The sequence below is a fragment of the Uranotaenia lowii genome, chromosome 1, assembly GCF_029784155.1.
Source record: "Uranotaenia lowii strain MFRU-FL chromosome 1, ASM2978415v1, whole genome shotgun sequence".
Lineage (NCBI taxonomy): Eukaryota > Metazoa > Arthropoda > Insecta > Diptera > Culicidae > Uranotaenia > Uranotaenia lowii.
Window position 1 is genome coordinate 6,130,580 of NC_073691.1, and position 25,246 is coordinate 6,155,825.

A 25,246-nucleotide genomic window follows, 5' to 3' on the forward strand; every position below is an offset into this window, starting at 1 on the left:
CTTCTTAATATCGAATTTGGCCAGAGCAAAGTTATTACATGGAGGTTACCCGGACACCTAAGAATCCAAAGAATTTCAGGGAATAGCAAAAGGCATTTAAAAGCAACTCGATATAAAGTTTTATAAATTCTTCAAATATTACCCCCTTCTATTATACTTATTACAGATATTCGATAACACCATGCGCCAATTTTTCATCAATCCTACCGAGATAACAATTTTGTGAAAAAAAAGAATACTGAACGAATTTTTAAATTTGTGTTCATCATCGAAATTTATTCTAAATTATAAAAAAAAATTCAATTTAGTCTTGATGAAGTGAATTTCATGTCGACAAAAACAAACACAGGCCAAAAACTGAAAAACCATATACAATTATTTTAATACCCGTTTGAGTGACTGAAAATAAATTTGGCTTTGAGCGCATTTTTCATTCGTTGAAGGTACTATCGTCTGAGCGTGTAGAAAAATGGAAAAAATAAAAGTACCGGTAACGACATCTGGTGGCTCTTAGCTAAGTTGCAAAAATGGCGTCGTTTATTTTGAAATCACGGTTGGTATTTTTACACACGTTTGGGGCTCCAGCCCGAACTCTGGTTCTCTGTGGCTATATGGGCTTCAAAATAAATTACATCGCCAGTATATAAGGTAATATTTCCTCAATTGTTCTGAAAAAATTCCAACTAATTCCAATATCAATCTCCTTTAGAATATCCACTTCATGTTCGGCCAGCATGTTTAACGCCATGGACACCGGTTCAAGTGTACGAACCAGAGATATCGATATGGAATCAAAATATGGCTTCCATGCCCTCCATCATTCCACAGTCATTCCACAGAAATCCTGAAGAAAAACGAATGAAAATAGCTGGATCTTTTGAACAAACTGGAGGGAAATTAAATATTATAACGTTCATTATTGATAGATAATAAACTTCCATTTGAATGTATAAACTAAGCATCCTCAATTTGAAAGAATTCCTTGTCTTTAAATTTCAAATTAATTTTTTTCTACTGTATGTGATTCTTCTGCTCTATGTGATTTTAACATACGTTTGAGTACTTTGTACATACTCGTCCGTACCAGCCTGGCCACATACTTTTTCGTAAAATAATTTTTACATACTAGTGGCTTCCTGCACTTACGGGTTGTTTTGACTTCTTTTTACATACTTTTGTGTACGATTTTCTAAGGGTGTAAAAAATGTTTATGTTCAGATCAACTGTGGTACACGGAGAAAAATGAAAAATTGAATTCAAATTTTCATACTTGTTTTATAGAGTTATCTTGAAAATAATATTTAATAATTAAGTAATAATTATTATTTACTACGATAAGCAATTTAAAATGTTAATATGTAGCACTCCTAAAACGGTTTAACTAGTGGGGTATAAAATCAAAAATGTAAATGTTTGTACATAAAACTAAATAAGGAAATGAAACTAAACTAAATATTTATCACATAAGTACAGTAGTTTTTCTATTTTATCACTGTTCGATTTTTCAATACTCGCTAAATTCACGCTCGATTTGATCACAGTTATGATTACTATTTTATCACGTTGTTTTTGGAAATCATTCAGAAATCATTTGTCATTTTTCCATTTTTATTTCAAGTTTCGTCAAATTCACGGTTTTGCCATTATCACGATGCATTAAACGTTATAAAATCGAAAAACTACTATAGTACAATTTCCCACAATACAATTCAACGCTGGCAGATACATTGAGGTCGTATAAAATCAGTTAAGAAAAAAACTACTTTCTCCAAGGCACTCAAGTCTTAACATTTTATTGAGAATTGAACTCATTGAAGCACATTACTAGAAATAAAAAACGAGAATTTTATCGTTGAAATAATTTATTTAGTTCATTCAATCCTTCGGAAGCTGAGGTTTTATGTTACATTCTGAACTGATGTTATGGAAATAGTTACTGGCAGTGATTCTATTATTCTTCTCTAGAACTAAGTTCAGCTTAACAGCAATTGTTGCTTTTTGAGAAAGGCTGTTATTGACTGCTTATCATTTACATTATGGAACATATTTTTATTCTATTCCTGGTTTTGTTTTTCATCACTAAATTTATTATGCGAGCGAAAAATGTTGCTATAACAGACCTAAAACTAATCACATTGAAAACGAACAAGTCCCTGTTTCTTTTTTTTATATTCTCTTAAGGTTTGTGACAATCTTACAATTAAAAACTAACTAAAACTAAGATTTATCAGATTGGAAAAGCAAACAAAACAATTGACCTAGGATGGATAATGGAGAAAAAAATTGATGACCATTGGTGGCTTACATTTTTTAGCATTTGCTGTCTTATTTTTAGTGTTTCTTCAGAGTGGATAATGGAAGAGTGTCCTACCAAATCTTGAATCAGCTAACTTATTCTGGCCTTATTCTTCGGTTATCTTATTAAATGATTTATCAACGTTGTTGAGTCTATCTAGATTGAGCAAACTTTTCCTAATAAGCTTAGATCGATCATAGCTGGGAACGAACCTTTTTGGGCTACCGCCGGTGGATCCCCCAAACACTGATCCCGTTTGTGAATGGTTTGCAGGGAAGAACCCGGCATTCAGGCCGAGCTGGGGATGAGCCGCTATGGATTGGCTTATGTGGAAGGGGGTGGGGGTAATCGATTGGAATAGATTTCGGTTTTCGAAAAGATTTCGGCTACTGGTGGATGGTGCGGGAATGAGGGATGGAAACCGATCGAAACCTGTGGTCTGACTGAATGATGGCGAAGGGCATTGCGTTGGTGGGACGTTAAAAGTTTGATTAAGTCGCGATTCAGTGCTGGGAAATGTGGACGAGAACCTGGCTACTGGCTCGGAAAACAGAGAAATACGATCTAATTCTAGGGCAGCGGGATCTTCCGGTGTGGGACGTCGAGTTGTAAGCTGCGACTCAAATCCCGAGCTTTGAGATGAAGTTCTTGACATGTAGGGATGCTGCTGTGCCGTTAGATTTTGTTCTACATGTCCTTCTTTCTGCGGGGATCCCCAGTACCCACCGGCGATCCAGGACGCTCCGGATTCCGATGCATTACCTAGATGAGGGGGAGAAATGGTTACCTTTTGTTGTGTCTGAACTGTCTGAGGTGTTGGCTGCTGGCACGAATGTTGCTGACGCATGCTGGTGAAGCTATCTTCGTGATGGGTGGCAAATGGATTCTGATTTACCATTGAGAGATCTCTTCGAGATAACGAAGTCAACCGTCCGCTTATGCTTAAACGATCGATATCTTCGCCAAAGCGATCCTCTAGGTCCTTCTGCCGGTATGATGAACCTGATATGGAGTTCATAGAGTAGCCAATGCGGGGACTTGCCATGGACACATTCAATCTATCCGCCATTGCCGTTGTGAAATTGTCGACCGAGTAACTGGGCGTTTTTGCAAGCGAATTTTCTGGTGTTATAAGACTTATTCGGCTAAAGCTCCTGGCAGGTTGCTGCTGGTCGTGCAAACGATTGATGGCTAGAACCGATCCCCCGTAATGTGAGTTTGGAGAAATTTGCGATTGAAAAGAATAATCCTGGAAGGGTCTCAGCGTTGAAGCGGTCAACACCGATGGACTGATTGATTTGGTCGTGTCCATAGATCTAACACTCATGTTGGCACCAATCGAAGAAGCGTACAGGCCACCTTTTACGGAACAGATTGATGAATCATTGAGTAGTGAACTTTGATCATCGCAGGAATTGGAAGAATCTGCTTCGTTCGAATGCTGTGAGTAGATTTTGTGAAAGCTGGAATCAAGACGGTCCGATGATTGAATCTTTGGTGTAGTTTTTCCAATACATCCTATCGCTGCCATCAGAGAGACAATCGACACCACCAACTGAAATGATAACAGATTTAAAAAATGATCACATGGTTTTAAAGCAAAAGATATACTTCAACAGCTGGCGTCCAAGTGCTGTTTCCGAGAACATGCACACCATATTCGGATTTGAGAAATACTTCTGAGCCACAGCATAGCAAAAGGAGAATCAATGTTGCCTTGCTGATGTGTGACTTGATGGTTATCAACATTCCGATCAAACAGATCAAGGCCATATTTGTCAAACCATTTTCCTGTCCCACAACTTCGGGAACATCGCTAAAAACCTCGCAAATTCCATCCGCTAAGTCAAGTTTTTGGCCCCACTTCTCCATCAACACCGTTCGAGCATTTTTCAGCTGTTGAACACTTTCAACCACCACTGGCTGATCCATCATTCCGCTCCAATAAACAAATAGCGTTTGTTTCAATGCTATCAGATAGGAAACGATCATCAACACCATCTGTGATACAACCTGGCCAAACACCTTCTCCAAACTTTCTTTTCTAATCTCCATTTGTGAAGCGCGTTGACCAATCTTCAGGATCAGTATCAGAATGATAGCCCACAAGCAGGCATCAGCAACGGATTTTTTCTTCCGATAGGCTACCTGCTTATCGTTCGCTTGCATATGCATATCGAACACCTTCAATCCCTTGGTTCCGATCTGGGCCAGCTTAGACCCCAAGATGTTTCTCTTCACATCATTAAGTTTACGTTTCAGGACCCTTTCACAGCGAGCGCAAAGCTTATAAGTCTGCTCCAGCTGTCGCTCATACTCCTCGACCTCTTCGTCGTAATTTTCCTCCTTTTCCGGGACAAACGAAGCTAGCTGGTAGATTTTCAGCTCCTGGTTCCGATTGCAGCCGAAACACAAGCCATTATTCGGTAGAACCGACCCACTATTGAAGATCTTGTCATCATCCGTTATGTTGTTGGTACGCGGATTCAACTGGCACTGGTACTGGGCCGGTATTTCCCGATTATAGTCCCCTTCCTCGTTGAATCCATTGTACTGGGTGCAACTGGGACACACCCAGGAGTTCCCATCCGCGTACGGGACCCGGTGGTTGGTGTTGCAAAACCAACAGTTAACGCCGACCGGAAAACATTTTCTGTGCCGGAAGATGGTAAGCGGAAACATATGCCAATGAACATAAATTCTCATTAATTCTGCTTAGCCAAGCAGTTGCAGTGATATAAAAACGAACTAAAAATACATTACCTCACGCTGAGAAAAAGATTAACCGCAGCAATGGCTACCACGAACGAAATCGCAACAATCGGCACGACCGTATCGGCCAGGTTTTCCAATGAAATCATTATGTAAATTTTCAGTGGTGTCCGGTTCACTTTATTTCACTCATCTAGCTATCAGTATCTATTTAACACAGGCTTTTTGCAGCAGAATTAAGAGATTTTCACTACGAGTAAATTTGTTTCCATAAACAAAACCGCGCGTTTAGAAAGCTAACCCCTTTTTCACGGTAGCCTGAAAATGGCTCAGTTTTAATATGAAAATGACAAGTTGATTTGCCACAGTTAATTCACAGTGCCGGCTTTTCAAGCGTTTGTCGGAGTTGATTTTTTGGCTCCGGTTTTGTTTTGGTATTTTTGCACTGAAAAAAATAAGTAGTATGAAACTGTTAGAAACAAACTTTTACTTTTTATGGCGGTGGTTTTCGAATTTCTATTCTCATAATTCGATTCGATCGAATATTATGTTTAACGAGATAATTGAACAAAAGATGAATTAAAAAATTCACCTTCGTTTTACAACTTTTTTTTTGCTGTTTTTAAAAGCATAAATTCACACACATTTGCCCTTTTCAAAATGCATTACATGAATGTTTGTCAACATTTTTACATAAACCTGCAAAAGCAAGTCGCGTTCCATTATTTTTTGTAATTGTAATTATCGAATAAAACACTACTATTTAATAATAAAATTCAATGAAAGTGCTGTTAAACATGTGCCGTCACGTGTTCGAGTACCGCAGGAAACTGATCCAATGCAGATACGCTAGTAGCCGGGCTGAAAAGAATCAGCTGAGGATCCTGTTCTTCGGTACCGATTCCTTCTCACTTCCTAGCTTAAAAATTATCAACGAAAATCGGTAAGTAAAAAGTTCCAACTTTGATTCAAAATAAATTATTGGCTCAAACACATCTTTTCAGAAAATCCGGTCTCAGTGTATCCGACCTGGAGGTGGTTACCTCGTTCAAGGCTAAAAAGAATCCTTTGAAAGAATACACCAAACAGGAGAGGCTAGCTCTACACGATTGGCCCCTGCGGCGAACTGATCTCAGTCGATATTTCGATCTGGGTGTGGTAGTTTCCTTTGGGCATTTAATACCAGAACCATTGATTTCGGCTTTTCGATTGTAAGCCAATTTTACCTTCAAATTTTATAGAAAAAAAAATTAACGGTGATATTGATTTCTTTTTAGAGGGATGTTGAATGTTCATGCTAGCTTACTACCCAAATTGAGGGGTGCCGCCCCTATTGTTCATGCCATCCGCAACGGTGACTCGGAAACCGGAGTCACCGTAATGAAAATCAAACCGAAGCATTTTGATGTGGGAGAGGTAAAACTGAAAACTTAATTAAAACATAAAATTACGAAACTTATAAAGAGCTTCCTAATCTTTTCTAGGTTCTGGATCAACGAAAAGTTTCTATCTCCAGAGATGTTCTCATGCCCGAACTTCACTGTCAAATGGCACAAGTAGGTGCCAGTGCACTGATGCATTGCATTGCAAATCTAGACCACTATTATGCTAATTTAAAGGAGCAAAACAGCTGCGATGCTACTTATGGTACAATTCGATAATTTTTCAAAACTTTACCAAACAAATAACATTAAAAACCCATCTACCAACAGCCCCAAAAATAGATGCACACTTTGCTGACATCCGGTGGACGGAAATGGACGCCCTGCAGGTGTACAATCTGTGGCGATCTTTGTATTCCTACAAACCACTCACTACGCGGCTGGGACAGGAGCTAGTCAAAATATTCGAATTGTCTTTTGACCCAGGGTCGAAGGAAGTGGACGCTCAGAAACAGCCACCTGGTTTGATTCGATACTGTTGGAAGAGGAAACTGCTGACGGTTTGTTGTCGCGATGGCCGGTGCGTTTCGGTGCAGCAACTCGCGATAGGAGGTAAAAAAGCCGTCACCGCCCAGGAATTCTACAATGGGTATCTGAGTAAGAAAGATCCCTCGGAGAGGCTGTTTGACACTGGGTAGTACATTTATTAATTGTTAATTGTTGATTGTTTTTCATTTGAAAGAAAATTTCATTTTAACAATACTGCCGCTGCTGGCAAGTCTGTCCCATATGCAAAAACAACGAACCAAGAAAAACGGCTTTAAAGATTTTTATAAACTTTCGTGGATTTCTCGGTTGAAACTTCACCTTTTCTATTTCTTTCTTCACAGATATCAAGATAATTGTTGTAGAATTTCGTCCAATGTTTTTTTGCTTTGGAAGTTGTTGATGCAGAGGAGAAAATAATGATGGGACAGCCTTGCGAGTATATTTCGCATGCGTATTAAATGTACCCGCAAAGCTGTCCCATATTTGGCTTTTCTTTTGTCAGTTGATCATTTGATTCTCTCTATCTGCGCTGTATTATTCACTTTACTGGTTGTTTACTGATGAAAATAAGTTTAAAATGATGTTTATAACATATTTAGATAAAGATAACGTAAGTTTATCGTAAAAATTGAGTAGGTCTAAAATAAAATCAATAACAACGTTCCATGAATAAAACAACCTATACCTTCATCTTTTGGAAAATTTTTCTGTCGATTATCTTTTTAGAAAGACTATAAATACTAACAAATTGCTGAATTAGAAAAGACGAAGCATCTTGGCTGCAAATATTTATTGAGAAAAATCAATACAATATGACTTACGCGTGTGCTACCAGGTACGCGTATTTTGGTTCATAGATTTTATGGCAGTCCAAGCAGCAAATAAGAGCATGACAAAAACCTAAAAAAATATGGCTTTGTAGCTGACAATTTTCTATGTTTTACAACGAACAATTCAATAAGCCTCATGCGAGATAAAAAAAAACAGTTTTGTGGAATTTACCCATTAGGCTTGTTCTGGCATCCCTGACGTCGCTGCATCTGAACAGACCTAACGGCCACGCTACGAACTGTCAAACCAGAAAACGGTTAGAAGTGAAAATTTACGACGAACCAAGAAAGACAATTAGTGACGCTCTGCGTATATTTTATAAATTAACGATAGTTTTAGTTGTTAAAGTTGTTTGTGCCATTCGTGAGTACCCTTTTTAAATTGTTGTGAACCTTTGACTAAATTTAACTTTTTGTAATATTTAGCGCACATCGGTAAAAACCCGATCTAAGGCTGATACCACGCACAGTCGAGCATTCCTTTCAAAAGGGCCGATATAGGTTAGATTTTCTTTTATTGGTATCAGAATTATTTGTAATAATGCGCATTTTCTCAAAATCTAGGCCAGAAATCTATGCTCTTTATTTGTATAACTTGGCATCAAAAAACGGATACTCCTCTTGTACTAAAGGAGACAAATGTAAGAATCAAAAAATCCTATGTAAAACTTTGCTCTAATAAACTCATTGTTTTTTAGCTTTGAGCTGCTCCTGCTCCTGCTCCAACTAGAGCTGCTGCGAGAACCTTTAGTGAATTATATTTCAACATCCTCAAAGATATTCGAAAACCCTAAAGATTTCGAGACGGTCAATTCGGAAGAGGAAATTGATTGCCAAGATGGATTCGACTGTGGTGGATGCAACAGACCCAATTCGGTGGAACGGAGAATGGTGTCGTGCGATAATTGTTTAGGCTGGTGGCATCTGAGTTGTGCGAATCAATCTCCCGGCGTAAAGGATCGCCCATGGAGATGCACTAAATGCACATCACCTTCTGCAGACCCGTCAGAGTCCGTAAACACCGCCGATTTCAGCACACCCATTGTGCGATCGAAGGCTCCTCACTCCAGTTCAACGAGAATAGGAAGGGCTGAAGTTGAGAACGGAGCTAGGAAGAAATGTGCGGAATCCAACAAAGATTCGTCCGTGAGAAGTGCCGGCAAGTCTGTGAGATCTACTACATCCAGCGCCCGCATCCGGACCGAACTTGAGTTGGCCAGATTGGTTGCAGAAAAAGAAATTAAAAGTCGTCGGATGAGAGAGGAAATGCGTTTCCTGGAAGAGGAGAGAGCCTTGAGAGAAAAGGAACGGGCTATCCGGTTAGAGGAGCTTGCTTCTGAGGAATCCTTCTTAAAGAAGAAGCACCAGCTGGAAGAGAAATTAGTCGAAGAGTCGGGATCGGAAAATGTTTCCGAATCAGCGCCAAGTGGAAGTCAAAAGGCTGAGGAATGGTTGCGCAATCAGCTGGAGGAAAATAATAACGATCCGGAAGAGGTATTCCCTCGGATAGTCGAACCGGGTAATCCGAATTCAGTTCATTCCGAACCTAGAAGTCACTCGGCACGAATCCGTGTGCCAATTATGAACCTGATTCCTGAAGTACCACCTCCAAAGCAACCCATAAATCCTTTCCCACAACCGGTAGCGTTTGCCAACCTGAATATTGGTCCGTCTGCAGAACAAGTGTTGGCTCGACAAGTCTGGCCCAGAAAACTACCTGTGTTTGCCGGAGAGCCTGAGGAGTGGCCAATATTTTTCCATAGTTACGAAACGTCCAATGCTGCCTGCGGTTTCTCAGACGTTGAGAATCTTGTCCGTCTTAGAGAAAGCCTGCGAGGGGCGGCTCGAGAAGCAGTGAGAACAAAATTGACATTTCCTGACAGCGTGCCGAAGATAATGGAAACACTGAAACGTTTTTATGGACGGCCCGAAATCCTTGTAAGGAACATGCTGGCTAAAGTGCGCAAACTCGAATCGCCAAAATCTGAGCGTCTAGATAGCCTTATTAAGTTTGCCACAGCTGTACAGCACCTTTGTGACCAGCTAGAGGCTGCAGGTCTCCGAGCTCATTTATCGAATCCCGATTTGCTCAGCGAATTGGTTGAGAAGCTCCCTGCTCATCATCAGCTTGCTTGGGTGAGATATAAACGCTCCTTCCCCGAGCCAACGCTGAAGGAATTTGGCCAGTATATGGAGGAATTGGCCGAGGACGCCTGTGAGGTTACCACGCTTGTACCGCCGAAACCTGAGACAGCGAAGTATGCAAAACCGTCGCAGAAGAAAGAGGGACATTTCCATGCTCACATTAACAGTAATGGAAACCAGGAAGAATATAGACAACGTAAACCATGTCCAATCTGTGGTGGCATAGATCACCGGGTTCGGAACTGCTCGAAGTTCCAAGAGCTAAATCTCGATTCAAGAAAGCGTGCAGTACGCCAGTGGAATTTGTGCGAAATGTGCCTGAATGAGCACGGTAATTGGAAGTGTAAATCAAGAATCCGATGTAACATCGAAGGCTGTAGAGTTCAGCACCATCCGTTGCTCCATGTTCCGGCGCAAGCCAAAAAGGGAGAAGCAACAGTCGTTAAATCTGTTTGTAATTCCCACAACGAATTCAGAAAAGCGTTTTTCTTTCGAATAGTTCCACTTACCCTGCACAACGGAAATCGCACTGTCGATACTTTTGGATTCTACGATGAAGGGTCATCACTGACCATGATGGAATCGTCATTAGCACGCCGCCTAGGAATAGAGGGAAAAAGGCATCCGCTGGAACTACAGTGGACTTCCGGTGTAACCCGGAACGAAGATTCATCCAAGCTCATTAAATGCAAGATCTCGAAGTTGGGAGATCCGAAACAACATTCTTTTACCGCACACACGGTTTCGAAACTTGAGCTACCGAAGCAAACCCTCTGCTACGACGAATTAGCTAATCGTTATGAACTTCTGAAAGATATTCCAATCAGTTCATTTAACGATGCCCAGCCTGAAGTGCTTATTGGGTTAGATAACATTGACATTTTAACCCCAATCGAAAGTCGGCAAGGTCAACCTGGCGAACCTGTTGCCGTGAGATCATTGCTCGGATGGGCCATCTATGGGCCTAACGAGGCAGGAGATAGAAATGACAAGAACTCGGTCCGAGTTAACTTCCATCGCTGCGACGCAGATCAAGAACTTAACGACCTCATCCGACAACATTTCGTTCTGGAGGAACCCCAGAACCCGTTTGCGCCGATTCTTGAATCTGCCGAAGACAAGCGATGTAAAACGATCCTAGAGGAAACCACGGTGTTCCGTGACGGTGCATACGAAATTGGATTGCTGTGGAAAGCAGATGTAGTGTGCTTCCCAGACAACCGGTACATGGCTGAGAGACGTCTGAAATGCCTAGAGAGCAAGCTGTCAAAAGACCCCGAACTCCAGGCTAACGTGCACCAACAAATACGAGATTATTTGACAAAAGGTTATGCCCATAAGGCAACCGAAGAAGAGTTGGCAGAAACTAGTGCTGAACGCGTCTGGTACCTCCCCTTGAATGTGGTGTCGCACCCGAAGAAACCGAACAAAAGACGGCTGGTGTGGGACGCGGCTGCCTCAGTGGGTGGAGTTTCCCTCAACAATCAACTATTAAAAGGCCCGGATTTACTGGTCCCCCTGCATTCAGTTATATGCAAGTTCCGAGAGTGGCGCATCGGTTTTGGTGGCGACGTAAAAGAAATGTTCCACCAAATCCGAATAAGAGCAGCAGACAAAAACTACCAACGATTCCTGTTTCGATTCGACGCAACACAACCGCCCGACGTTTATATTATGGACGTCGCGACGTTCGGAGCGACGTGCTCGCCCTGTTCGGCGATCTACGTGTTGCACAAAATAGCAGACGAGTGTCGGGAGGATTTCCCGAAAGCTACGACAGCTATCAAGGAGAAAACGTATATGGACGATTATTTCGATAGTGCCCCCACTTCCGAGGAAGCAGCTGATCGAGCGATTCAGGTGAAAGGAGCCCTTGCTCGGGCCGGATTCACCATGAGAAATTGGGTTAGCAACGATGAATCGGTGCTACAAGCAGTCGGAGAGAATTCGGAACAGAAAACGCTCTCACTTATCAGTAATATGGGAGGCGATAACATCGAGAGGGTCCTTGGACTGGAGTGGAACCCACGGCAGGATTGTTTCCAATTTCCTACCAGCCTACGCGGTGAGCTGGCGCCGTATGTTTGCGGCGAACGACGACCGACTAAGAGAATGGCTCTTCGATGTATTATGAGTCTTTTCGACCCATTGGGTCTTCTGTCCCCGTATACAATCCACGGGAAGATGCTGTTCCAAGATCTTTGGAGATGCGGCATACAATGGGATGACGACATTCCGGATGAATCTTTCGAGAAATGGGTCCGATGGACAAAGCTTCTCCAAGAAATCAACAACCTTCAGATCCCCAGGTGCTACTGTGGTGGAGATCATGCTGGAGGGTACGAAACATTGCAGCTACATGTGTTCACCGATGCCAGTGAACTGGGCTACGGATGCGCGACGTATTTCCGTGTCATCGAGGATGGAAAAGTGAAATGCTGCTTGGTGATGGCGAAGGCTAAGGTGGCCTCCCTCAAGGTGCAATCGATTCCCAGAAGAGAGCTTCAAGCCGCTGTGTTGGGTGCTAGGATGATGATAAACGTTTGTTCTAGCCACACGGTGGAAATCAAGGAGAAATTTCTTTGGACGGATTCTACCACCGTCTTGTCCTGGATTAGATCTGACCACCGAAGATTCAAGCAATATGTAGCCGTTCGCATCGGAGAAATTCTGACCTTAACAGATTCGGATCAGTGGCGCTGGGTGCCTTCGAAAGAGAACATCGCTGACTGTTTGACCAAGTGGAATAAAGATACGGATCCAAAACCGGATGGTCGTTGGTTTAATGGCCCATCATTCCTGTACGAACCTGCTGATAGATGGCCACAACAGAAATCACCGAATGAAAGCACCAACGAAGACTTGAGAACCCACTATCTTTTCCACCACATTGATATTCCCATTCAGCTAATTGACATTGCTAGAATCTCTAAATAGACCATATTGGTACGCATACTGGCTACGGTTATGCGATTTATTTCGAATTGTCGTCGACGAAAGAAAGCATTGCCCATCGAGACGGTACCTTCCGTAGAGAATGTGAAGCGATACGTAATTCAAACCATCCCGAATATCGAAACACCGTTGAAGCAATCCGAATACCAATCAGCCGAGAATATCCTTTGGCGATTGGCTCAAAGTGAGCACTACCCTGATGAGGTGAAGGTGCTGATATCAAATCGTGAAAGAGCCCTAGAGGATTTAATCAAGATTGAGAAAACTAGTTGCCTGTATCAACTCTCCCCGTTTGCTGACGAATTTGGTGTTATTAGAGTGGAAGGAAGAACCGTGAATGCGCAGTACGCGTCCTTCGATTCCCGATTTCCAGTAATATTGCCCCGAGAGCATGTAGTTACCCAAAGGCTTTTGGAGCATTATCACCGAATTTTTGGACACGCAAACAGAGAGACAATTGTCAACGAAGTCCGTCAGCGTTTTCAGATCGCGAATCTGAGGTCCGCTGTTAACGAAGTATCGAGAAGCTGCCAGGTATGTAAGATTAAAAAATGTAAACCACATTCACCAAGAATGGCGCCATTGCCAGAGCAAAGATTGACACCGTATACCAGACCCTTTGCGTATACCGGTGTGGATTATCTCGGGCCGTTGGAGGTAACCGTTGGCAGGCGGAAGGAAAAGCGATATGTAGCGGTCTTCACATGCTTGGTAGTCCGTGCCGTTCACCTGGAGCTGGCGTACAGCTTAACGACGGATTCCTGCATAATGGCGATCAGGAGATTTGTGCGAAGAAGAGGTCCCCCACGCCAAATATTGTCCGACAACGGGACGAACTTTGTCGGTGCCGATCGCGAGCTTAAACGACAGATCAAGAGAATCAACATCGACTGTTCCGACACATTCACCAACGCCCGAACAAGCTGGTTATTCAATCCGCCCTCCGCTCCCCACATGGGTGGAGTATGGGAGCGGATGGTGCGAAGCGTGAAAGAATCGATGAGAGCTCTCGACGACGGAAGGAAACTCAACGACGAGATTCTGCTGACGGTGTTGGCGGAAGCAGAAGCTTTTATAAACTCTCGTCCACTGACGTACATGCCTCAAAGTTCGGCCGACTACGAAGCGTTGACACCCAACCACTTTTTGGGTAACTCCACGGGAGATCAGGACCCTATGCGTGATCCAATCAGTCTCAGCCAAGCACTGCAAAGCAGTTACCTTCGTTCGCAGTATTTAGCTGATGCTACATGGGACAGATGGCTGAAGGAATACTTTCCTAATATGAACAAGCGGTCCAAGTGGTTCGAAGATGTGGTGTCGGTTAAACTTGGAGACCTGGTGTATATTGCGGAAGGCAGTCGGCGTACCTGGATCCGAGGAAGGATCGTGGAGCTAACCCCGAACAAGGATGGAAGGATCAGACGTGTTGCAGTACAAACGGCATCTGGACGACTCGAGAGACCGGTGGCGAAGCTGGCCGTTATGGAGATAGGTAACGGTGAATCCGAGCAAGGTGATACGGAGGCCGTTCCGGATTCACGGGGTGGAGAATGTTCTGGCATCCCTGACGTCGCTGCATCTGAACAGACCTAACGGCCACGCTACGAACTGTCAAACCAGAAAACGGTTAGAAGTGAAAATTTACGACGAACCAAGAAAGACAAGTGACGCTCTGCGTATATTTTATAAATTAACGATAGTTTTAGTTGTTAAAGTTGTTTGTGCCATTCGTGAGTACCCTTTTTAAATTGTTGTGAACCTTTGACTAAATTTAACTTTTTGTAATATTTAGCGCACATCGGTAAAAACCCGATCTAAGGCTGATACCACGCACAGTCGAGCATTCCTTTCAAAAGGGCCGATATAGGTTAGATTTTCTTTTATTGGTATCAGAATTATTTGTAATAATGCGCATTTTCTCAAAATCTAGGCCAGAAATCTATGCTCTTTATTTGTATAACTTGGCATCAAAAAACGGATACTCCTCTTGTACTAAAGGAGACAAATGTAAGAATCAAAAAATCCTATGTAAAACTTTGCTCTAATAAACTCATTGTTTTTTAGCTTTGAGCTGCTCCTGCTCCTGCTCCAACTAGAGCTGCTGCGAGAACCTTTAGTGAATTATATTCCAACAAGGCTAATCATAGCTTGTAAAAATTATGGAAACTGTTATTTTCGACTTAACTGTACTGTTTTATCTAGTCTAACTTTCGTAATTTCAATGAATGCTTATTTTGTCGCACACATCGTATGAATATTTGCAAAATTAAAGTTAATTAGAAAAGCAATTTTAAAGCATTCTGTAAAAATAGACATATGGGACAGCTTTGCGGGTATATTTCATATGGGACAGACATGACTTGGTATTTTTTTCATATATGTTGAGAACAAAGTTATGAAAGTTTATAGTCTAAATTGAAGAACTAACTGTATTTGAACGATTTTTGAGATAAACTGAAAAATGACGAAAATGCTAATGGGACAGTCTTGCGAATAGCGGCAGAATATTTGATTGAGGAATTACTTGTTTCAGTCCAGAATACCACAAAACTCAGACAAAAAAGTTACGGAAAGCAGTCATCTAAGTTTGAAATCAAATAATAGAAAGGAATATTTTCAGATCATTTGTGCACTTTGTCGAACTCTTCTATAACACTGATGAAGATCCCAAGAGATTCTTTTATGGTACGCCGTTATTCACCAAGCATATATACTAGACTTTCAATTCCCATTTTCACATAGCAAGGTCGTATCGATCAAAACTTTTGTTATATGGTTGGTATTTTGGTATGTTGGTATGGTTGGATGTTTGGTATGGCAGAGCCTTATTACATAAGACGAGTCACGAGTCATTTTACTCGAGTGAGCCATTTTGGTATTATAGAAGTCGAGTCGAGTCGAATTTCAGTCGAGTAGCTCGACTGAATCGACTGCTTGAAGGTTCGTGACTCAGCTGTTTCACTCGACTACCGTAATACGATATTTCCCTCGACTCGACAGTGACTGGAGTCGAGTCGAGTTACATCTAACTTGTAAATACTATTCCTCTTGAAAAATAGTCTTTGACTTCAAATTCATATGGACATAAGTGGACATAAGTTCGAAAAAATACGCTTCAAACTTTCAGTGGTCCACAATTCTACAAAATAATATTTTTTCAGAACGCTTTATTTTTCTTCAGTCAAATCAAGATTAAAATCTAAAACTCACGTTTTGGTGGCCAAGCGGCTTGCGTGGTGGGACGGAAATCGTCAGGTCCACCGATGGCAAGGGTTCGATTCCTATTTCGGTACTGAGTGTTAAATGTCAATCTTAAGTTATCCACGTTATTTCAGTCTGTAAAGCCTAAATCGGCTAAGATGGTGTATTTTTTCTCTTTTCAATTATGTATGCTTAATTATTCTTGGGAATGTTCTTTTTACAAATTTATACCTACAAGTACTTAAACTTACTTATTACAACGTCGAAAAGGACTTGTCATCACTTTAACAAAAAAAAAACACGAAAACAACGAACGTTGCTTGCAAAAATTTAACGATTTTATTCATATTTGCATTACAAGAAGCACGACCCATTTCTTCTTCTCCAAACGGTCGTATCAATATTGGGGATTGGTACATTATCATAATCTTGGTTTACGTAGAACCACCTCGTCTCGATTATGGACGCTCTTGTAAAAATTGTTATTTATTTCCATATAAGTATGTATATGTAGGTAAATCGTATAGTATAGTTGTTCGTTTTCTTACATAAGTAGATTGTAAATAAATGAAAATCACTATTGATATAACTTTTTTTAATATGCATCTTCCTATTATCGTTCACTTTTAGCAGTTTAGAGTTCCTTCCAATAAATAGAAATACATTATTAGTGGATTTTCAGGTAAATAGATGTAAGTAAGTTAAAAAAAAAGGAATATCCAAAAGTAACAAAACATAAAGACATCAAAATGAGTTACTGTGTTTAAAATTAGGTGACGGTTTTATTTCGATTGGTTGAACATACTAAATTGGAACTAGAATTTTCTACTTTATTTTTATTTCTTCAAAATGGTCAATAGCTAAATGTCTTTTTGAATGCAGTTACTCGCTCTGCTTAACGTCTTCCTCATTTGGTTTAGACGAAAGGCACCCACAATTTTGATGATCACTTTTTTTTACTATCAGGAGTGGTATGTTAAAGTTTTTCTACTCAACACGTTTTGCTTCCTCAACAACGCGGGATGGATAAGGTTTCTCCAAATGCGAATCTGGTAGATTAAGTGTTTTTTTTTAATTCCTTTCTAGGGGGATTCTGTCAGTACGATGGGTGAAAAATTAATTGCAACGCGGTCTCAGTCCTCTGATTGGGATTGTGTTAGTAGGTAGGGTTCGCTATCTTTAAATTTGTTGGTTTTGCCAATCAACAGCTCGTTTGTAAATTATATGTATTAACTAGAAGCCCTAAAGATATATGCAATCGCTCAGATGATGCTGCTGTTTGCCCACGACGGCACTGCTGTAAGGGAAGAAGGGCAAATCATCCACTGTAAGTAGAGAACAGAGGAGTTTATCAAACCACACACTTTGAAGTTTTGGATAGATAGCAATCTGTGAAGAAAGAAGGGCTCCCAAAAACCGGTAACACAGTGATATTTGTTCAAACATTAACCAATCAAACAGCCAAAAACCCATACACAAGCTTACCTTTTGGTGGGCATATTGTTCTTCTGGTAAGGGTTCTGGAGTATTCTCGGGTGGCATTCCATCACCTTTAGCAGCAAGCTGTCCAGATAGTCTTCCAGCTCTTTCACCTTCTGCTTCTGGTAGCTAACCTCGTTCTCGAGGTTGTGTGCAATCTTCATCATATCTTCGCGCGTTTTGCCTTCATACTTTGCGAGGATCTCGGGTGAGACTTCCGTCACGAGTTTGCTCTGACGTAGGCCGGCCAGCGTGGCTATCTGATCGCCCGTTCCATTTTCGCCTCCGATTATGATCCGCTCGTGGTGATGGTGGATCTGCTGCTGAAGCTGGGGATGATGTTTGGCCGTGCCATTGAGATGCTTTTTGCTGGATAAATTTTCCATGGATTCCGCTCGGTGATCTTTGATGAAGTGTTTAAGCTTCTTGGTGAAAGATTCTTTCTCTTGCTTTGGCGAGGGATGGTTGATAGACTTGCGGCTGTTGTGCACACTGCTACTAGTGATGCTCGGATTGTCCATGATGAGTTTGTCGTTGACTTTGGAGATATCCTGGGAGCCGGCCCGTGGAAGGGGCTTAGGTTTGTCATCATCCTTGTGGGATTTATCGTTTAGTATCGGTGAGGTTGGCGCTGTTACGGAGATGGGGGCAGGTTCATCAGAGTGTTTGACTGGTGACTGATCTTCTTCCTGTTCTTCCTGCTGGACAGATAGCATTACGCGAGAGCTCTCCCATGACCTCCGTTTAAGCGAATCTGTGCTACCAATTTCTAAATGCTTTCCATATAATTTCTGTTCCCATTCGTCCACCTTTGCTGGTGCTTCGCTTTCCCCTTCTGAGGCAACACGGGGTGGTTTAGAAGGTGGAAGAGTAACCCCTTTGTGTTTTCTGGTTTCATCGGGAGTCGAAGAGCTAGATGGAGTTGCCGATTTCGGTAGAATGTGTCCAGATACCTGAGCACTATGGGCTCGAGTGTTCAGCGAACTTCCAGAGCTCTTGTGCGAAAGATTGTCAAACACAAATTCGTCTTCGTCCTCGCTGATGACCCCTGGATCAGCATCGCCAAACGTTTGTCTGGATAGTCTAGACTGAAGGCCGCTGGGTGTACCAATGCTAGAATAACTCCCTGTAAAGGAAGAATCATCTGGCCCAGCATCGCCATCCTTGTGTTTCTTTTTTCCGATCCCACTTATGTGAACCTTGGAGCCTAATGATTTTGCAAACTTCTTCAAACCCTTGCGCTTTTCAATTGCCCCAATACTCAACAGCGATCCACCCACGTTCGAGGCCAGATTACTGATCGAGCTCTTGCTCTTTTCCTTTTTGCTCAGATCCGTCAAGGAACCGGCCTTCACGGTAAAAGCGATCCGAACTTCCAGCTCACCGCGTTCCTTTTTCTTCTCCTTACCGGGTTTGCTTTGCAATTTGAACCAGCGGGATCGAGGCCGCTCGTAAACGTCCATTTCATTCAGTGGCAGCACTACCTGGCCCAGAAACTCATCGATTCCGAGGCTGTTGTGGTGCAGTGCCGTCAGTACCAGTTCGGCTCGATTGCCTTGGGTCGGAATTTGACTAAAATGGAAAAGAAACAATAAGTGATTTTAGTATTTGGGCGGAATAATCGAGACGCAATCGCTCTGTTCACTACTTACAGCTCGCATTCCTCGTGCCACTCGACCGATTCCACCGCCTTGTCCTTGACGGAGGTCTGGTACTTATCCTTCCCTAGGGCGATGATGACGAAACAGTTGTTGGTTCCATGCTTGCCTTTGATGAGCAGTCCTTTGGCGCGTTGAACTGAATTTGTTCCACCATAAATAAATTTGATTGGATTGGTTGCGGCGATAACGATAAGGAGATTTCCATCAAGCGCGCAGCAGCAGATAACGAGATGATTATGAAACGAGAAAGGGAGATAAAGAGGCAAAATTTAGTATAAAATTTTCCAAGATTTATTATTTACTTTTTTTTCATTAGAGATCTATCGCGCTAAACTGAAAAAAAAAGATAGAGGTGATAAGGTAAAAGGCAGCTTTTCCAATCCCTGAACATCTACATAAATACAATCGTAATCTCTTCAAGTGATGTTTGGCTTGATAATTGGCGACTCTAGCAGACCGTGTGAGCTTTCAAACCATTATTCATCCAGCCATTATTCATACAAAAGAAACACCTTCAATATTGCACCTTGTTTGAAGACGCAGAGGGTAGAAAAAAGAAACAAAATAACAACGCCCCACAAACGATGCGTCACCATCGATAAACCAGCAGCGGACTCCGGCTTAAGTATGTTAAGTCAAATATGATGGTTATGAGCATTTGACTTAACACAAACGATCATAACCAACCGGGAGGCATCCGCCTCAAAAATCATAAGAGAGAAAAAAAAAACTTCAAAAATACCAGTCACATTACCCGGCGTTACCGTTCCGTGACGTGTCGGTTGGCCGGCTGTTCTTCGCATAACGATAGATTGAACGATCGACCGGTCACCACCACCTAAAGGCGTTCAAGGCCGAGTGCAATTAAAATCGGACCGATCGATCGAGTACCTCCACCCAGATACCTGTGCCTGTTCCACGGGTGGTGGCTCTTCTTCACGATTTCCCTCCCACAGTGGTATGCAATTTGTAAAAATCTTTTAAATACCAGATCTAGTTTAATTTAAAACTAAGAATATTTTGACTAAATCTTAATTCATAAAGAACTTACGGACTACCGATCAAATAATATTCGTTATAAGAAGATGAACGATTCAGGTGTAATCGATAAGAGCCACAAAGTTTTTCTCACAAAGAACCAGTACTCATTTCTAGAAAAAAATATAGACATCTTAGAGTAGACGATTTACGTGAATGGCCAAGATTTTGCCGATTTTGCCCCGTTCGATTGTGTTTGAAATGTTTAAGATTATTTGATCACAAGTTCACTTTCTATTTAGGATAGACTGTTAAGAATAATGCTGCACTAGAAGAGTTGCACATGATTTCTCGATCGAAATTAGTGTCCGATTTGATGAGTCATGAGTGCAATCATCACATAACGATCCATTACAACAAACCAGACAGGAAATCTGCCATGTCGAGCTATCTACCAAAGCTTTCATTGAGATCGTGAGTTCAACTCAGCTCAGCTCCCTTAAAAAAATGGGTCAATTCTAAAGCTGCTATTAAGTCACGCGAGAATCGTTTGAAACCGAAAGGTTATGCAAGGGGTATAGGCTTCACTGCGATAATACAAAACAGCGCAATCATGACCCACTACTGGTAAGATAAAAGCAGCTCGCGTACGAACGATCACCCGCACGATCGCAACTGGAAACTGCGCGAGAAAGGTTTTTTTTTGTTTCCAACCAACCGGCATTGTGCGGAGAAAATCTGCATTTAGATGGGTGAACACGACTTGAAGTGACGTTTTGGATCACTCATTTCGAAATGACTTACGTAGTAGATAAACTGTCTTAAAACATGAATTAATCATAAAATGAAGAAAAACAAATAAGAAGACGTTTTTCTTTAAAGTTTTCATTTGCTTCATCTTTTAAACATATGTCAGTTACATTCTTAACAAAGCAATGCGCATATGTTTCGATGAATAACAGCAAAACAAGCCTCCAAACATTAACTCGTTTCACGTTCAAGCTGGGCCCACGATTTAATTCGTTGTTAACTGTTATTTATCGATGGGTGTGAGTTTAAGTATCGGTACACAGTTAGAATCCATTCGGAATTCATTTGGAGGGCTCTCGTCGGTGTGCCCCACAAAACAACAAACCAGAGTTGTTTTGGATTATTTTACGAGGCTCTTCATTCATACATGCTTCCAGCAGCCAGACCTTCCATCGCTCACGTTCTTGTTCACACCTTAAATTCGGTTTCTGAACAATATGTCTTTCAAGTTCGAACACGCAGCGAAGAAACCGACTACCAAAACGATTAATAAAATGTCTGACTCGGTTGTTTAAATGAGATTACACAACGGATTTTTTTCGTAACTTCTTCATTTGAAACGGCTCAGCAACGTAAATTGAAAAAAAAAATAAACTAGAGGAAAAATCTGGTGCATTCTGGGGATTTTTTTTTCTGAGAATTGGTTCATTCTGAGATTTGATTTAGGGTATTTGTCATTCAGGGGAAAAATCATTCTGGGCAAAAGTTTTCAGATTACCGGGATACAATCGTTTCTCAACCGATTTTTATATTTTTTTTATTGTTTTATAGTGCTTTTCTTGTGCATATACATACTTGTATTGCGAAAACCTTGCGTTAACATACTCAAAATCCAATAGTACAAAGTCGCATTTAGGTGCTAGAATATTCTCACAAAATGTATTTAGTTTGTAAGTTTAAAAAAAGAGAAATTTAAAATTTTCTTCAAAATTTCTGTCGTATTTTGTAAATCTAAAGATGTCCAAATGTTACTGCCAAATTTTCCTACTCTGAATGGAACAGCTCTGGCGGTTGATTTATTAAAAAGTACGATTTCTACATCACTTTTTTACATTTTTTGTAACCATCATCTAAAAATAAAAAAAAAATCAATACGTGCAACATATACAGCTTCTAACTTCAGTTTCTTTGGCTCAAAGTGAATTTTTTTCGAGCACCTTATAACTGATTTACAGCCCTTTTTCCAACGCATGTTTTTGAACAAAAATGTTCTTCGAATTTTAATAACGTTAAAATGATAGATTGAAGCTGAATATTGTCTATAATAGTTATAATAGTGTTTTCGTTCATTAGCAGTGGCAACCTAGTTATCCACGAGTTTTACCCTAACTGCTGTCATTGTGTTCGTTTATCAATCAGAAGTCCACCAGTTTTGTCCAAGTTTTGCCCCACAAGCAGGCGGTTGCGCCCCATATAAGTTGTCAGTGTTAGGTGTAAACATGAGGCTGAGTGTGTGTAGCAATTCTGTTTGTTTATTCAGAAAAAAGTTTTGCCCCTCGCCGTTGGAGAAAACGAAAACGGCATTATGAACCATATTTCAGACATTTTTTATTATAGCTTTCCAAAACTATAAATTTTGTGAAAAAAAATCGGTTCAGAAACAACAAAACACAACCTGAAAACATCTGAAAAAAAATAGGCAAGGTAGTCCTTCGGACAAAAAATACGACGCTGCCAAAATTTTGCATATTCAAGCCCTGAAGGTAGCTATCACCGAAATGAAGTGCCCAGATTCTAAATGATCATACACGGCACTCTCCCAAATAAACGCAATTCAATCAATCAATCTTAATGATCATATAGCTTTATAGCTAAGTTATCTAGCAATCGCGTGCAGTTGCTCTGGCGACCATCAAAAAATGATTTAGCGAGAGTCAACAATGTTGCACATAGATTTTTTTATGGCAAATCGCTGATTGGTTGAATTTCGCGAACCGACCATAAACATTTTGTGGCCCAAAAAACTGACCTGTGCAAAATTTCAGCTCATTCGGACTTGATGTAGAGGTGCCTCAAAGCGCTCAAAGTTTCGGTTTTTTTTACCTTCGAAAATAACCAATAATTTTTATGCCGAAAGACTCAGAAATGCATAAAATGTCGAGATCAAGTAGTAACTCGAAAAAAAATTTTGCAGAAAAAGTGACTCTCTAGAACTTAGCCGTATTTCAGAAAACAAACTCAGTACCAGAAAGGCGATTTCTAGCCAATTTTTTTTCCTAGATTACACTAGATCTCAACGTTCCATACATATCTAAGTCATTTGGGATCACAATTAAAATTTTAATTTTTTTCGATTTTCTTTGCCCCCCCTCCCTTTGGTGATTTATAAGAGTCAAAAAACCGACAACCCTGTTCATTCCGGATGACGTTCAAACAGCTGAATTCTGCCGTGTATTGTTCTTTACAGTTCAACTTTAAACTCTGTGTATCGTGGACTCCAGTTTTAAAAATTTTCGTGAAAATGAGAACCATTTTCACAGAAAAGCGCAAAAATATCGTTTGCGAAAATGGAAGAAGTAAGCATTGCAGCGGTCCGAAATGCGATTAGGAAGTATGGTGAGTAATCTGGGTAGAAACAGGGCCCGGTGGACAAAACTTTGGACCGGGAAATCATGCGTGTTTACTCCTATAGGAAGTCTGCCTAAGTTCGGGATGTGCTAAAAAAGTGGGATTCCTCTACGCACCGCCCATTGTGCCAAGGTAAGATTGGATCCAGAGACATATAAAGAGCAAAGGAAGCCGAAGTGCGGTGAAAAACAAGCTGCTTCTGTCAAACCAAAAAGTCAAGAACGTACCGAAGGAGATGAATCAGCCAAATCGTCCCCAAGCGAGACCGATTTAAATTTTTTGGGACCATACAAAGCTAATGTGCATGCAGTCTTCGATCAAAAATTCGATCACTGGCCTACGATTGTTTGGAATCTAAAGCGGGCCACAGACTACACAACATTTGTACAAATACGATGAAATTCGATGAAATTTTGTCGCTGTGAACACGATTTGCATCGTGTATGGCACTGCTTGAATGAGCGCCCAAACGGTTGGAGTAAAATCGGTCGGAATCGAAATATTTTGTACAAACCATCCTCCCAGCCGGGGTGGAGATGGTTTTTTTGTTGTTGCTGTTTTCGCCAGCAATTGTTTTTGTTCGCGTGAAATATGTTTGTATCGTGTGTGGGCGAGCTTAGAATCAAACAATCGTCGTGTAATCATCGAATTTGTACAGGCCATTTGTGTAGTCTATGGCCCCCTTAAGAAGATTATAGAGAACATAGAAACATAGAAAAAAATTGGAATTGCTACTAAATTGTGTCTTAACTTCTCATTTCAAATCGTACTTAGACATAATGTGACACCCTATACTTAATAGTAGTTTATTTATCTGATTGTTCTGATTATATCTGATAGTTCTGTGAAAAACCTAATCGTTGTGAAATGAGCAGATTTTTTTTCTATCGCGATTTTGCGTTCAATTCAATTTCAACTAAGACAGCAGTAACGTCGAATGAAACTCACTCAAAGTCTGACCTGTTGTGGCGCATCTTCGTCACAAGTCACAACGCAACGGGTGCACAATGTTTGTGTTGGTCACGTTTGCCAACAGGCGGGGACCACCACCAGCAGTAAATAGTTTGTTGCTGCTGGCCTTTCGGAATAAGGTATATGTACTTATAATTCTATAAACGGGTGCGCGCCTTTGTCCGGTCGTCTTTCTGTCGGGCGATGGTGTGATTTAATTTCTCCTTTCGGATGATAAATGGTGGGAGAAATACGAGCCGTTTCGGGGTTCAGTGGCATTTCTATCCAATTGTTGTCCATTGAGGTATAGGTATGTACTTTCCGAAGCATATTTTCACACCGAGTGATGGTAGCTGCGGAACTGTCTTCAAAACAGAAAAAAGGCGTCTCATCATAACATTCTAAATTTATCATAACAGATAAATCAATGAAGTTGCGCAGTTTTTTCATAAATGACGAACGACCTTTAGTTGACTTATACCTAGTCAGTAGACTGGCCCAAATTTGTATGGGATAATTTTTAAAACTTTTTTTTTTCAACGCGGCACCCCCTAGATTGATGAATCTAGGTGAAAAAATGACTTTCTGAAAGTTTCAGGTCATTTGGCAGAAACACGAGCTGGCGCAAAGGACTTGAAATTTGTATGAAGATGTTCGGTAAAATGTATGAAAAATCGACATACTTTCACTCTTTGTGTTCTAAAATATGTTTCAAGTGTGCTAGAA

At 41.1% G+C, this 25,246-nt stretch overlaps 5 protein-coding genes across 6 annotated transcripts in view; 3 read left to right on the forward strand and 2 right to left on the reverse strand.

Annotated features, from left to right (window-relative positions):
• Nucleotides 1-1,856: 1,856 nt before the first annotated feature.
• Nucleotides 1,857-5,302, reverse strand: LOC129753351 (uncharacterized). 2 transcript variants are annotated; one of them, XM_055749181.1, is made up of 4 exons: nt 5,060-5,302; nt 3,908-4,949; nt 3,192-3,851; nt 2,843-3,058 (listed from the first exon to the last, which is right to left on the reverse strand). In XM_055749181.1, the coding sequence occupies exons 1-4, from the start codon at nt 5,155-5,157 to the stop codon at nt 2,984-2,986; spliced, it is 1,875 nt and encodes a 624-aa protein (XP_055605156.1). In that variant the 5' UTR covers nt 5,158-5,302; the 3' UTR covers nt 2,843-2,983. The 2 variants fall into 2 exon arrangements, with proteins under 2 accessions (XP_055605149.1, XP_055605156.1); XM_055749174.1 differs by having other exon boundaries at nt 1,857-3,851.
• A 398-nt stretch (nt 5,303-5,700) lies between these two features.
• Nucleotides 5,701-7,107, forward strand: LOC129739178 (methionyl-tRNA formyltransferase, mitochondrial). The gene is made up of 5 exons (XM_055730603.1): nt 5,701-5,951; nt 6,013-6,219; nt 6,286-6,424; nt 6,493-6,655; nt 6,721-7,107. Exons 1-5 carry the CDS (start codon nt 5,788-5,790, stop codon nt 7,086-7,088), a joined length of 1,041 nt encoding a protein of 346 aa, XP_055586578.1. The 5' UTR covers nt 5,701-5,787; the 3' UTR covers nt 7,089-7,107.
• A 644-nt stretch (nt 7,108-7,751) lies between these two features.
• Nucleotides 7,752-19,166, forward strand: LOC129745193 (uncharacterized). The gene is made up of 3 exons (XM_055738121.1): nt 7,752-7,774; nt 8,468-14,739; nt 14,803-19,166. Exons 1-2 carry the CDS (start codon nt 7,752-7,754, stop codon nt 12,849-12,851), a joined length of 4,407 nt encoding a protein of 1,468 aa, XP_055594096.1. The 3' UTR covers nt 12,852-14,739; nt 14,803-19,166.
• Nucleotides 13,443-14,465, forward strand: LOC129745208 (uncharacterized). The gene has a single exon (XM_055738143.1). The coding sequence runs from the start codon at nt 13,443-13,445 to the stop codon at nt 14,463-14,465; it is 1,023 nt and encodes a 340-aa protein (XP_055594118.1).
• LOC129751380 (rab11 family-interacting protein 5) overlaps nt 16,390-25,246 on the reverse strand; it is a 32,685-nt gene continuing 23,828 nt past the window's right edge. The window contains exons 2-4 of the mRNA XM_055746862.1: nt 19,205-19,349; nt 17,559-19,124; nt 16,390-17,398 (exon numbers count right to left, since the gene is read on the reverse strand). Of these exons, the coding sequence (XP_055602837.1) occupies nt 17,392-17,398; nt 17,559-19,124; nt 19,205-19,349 (1,718 nt within the window). The 3' untranslated portion in view covers nt 16,390-17,391. The remainder of the gene's footprint in view (nt 17,399-17,558; nt 19,125-19,204; nt 19,350-25,246) is intronic.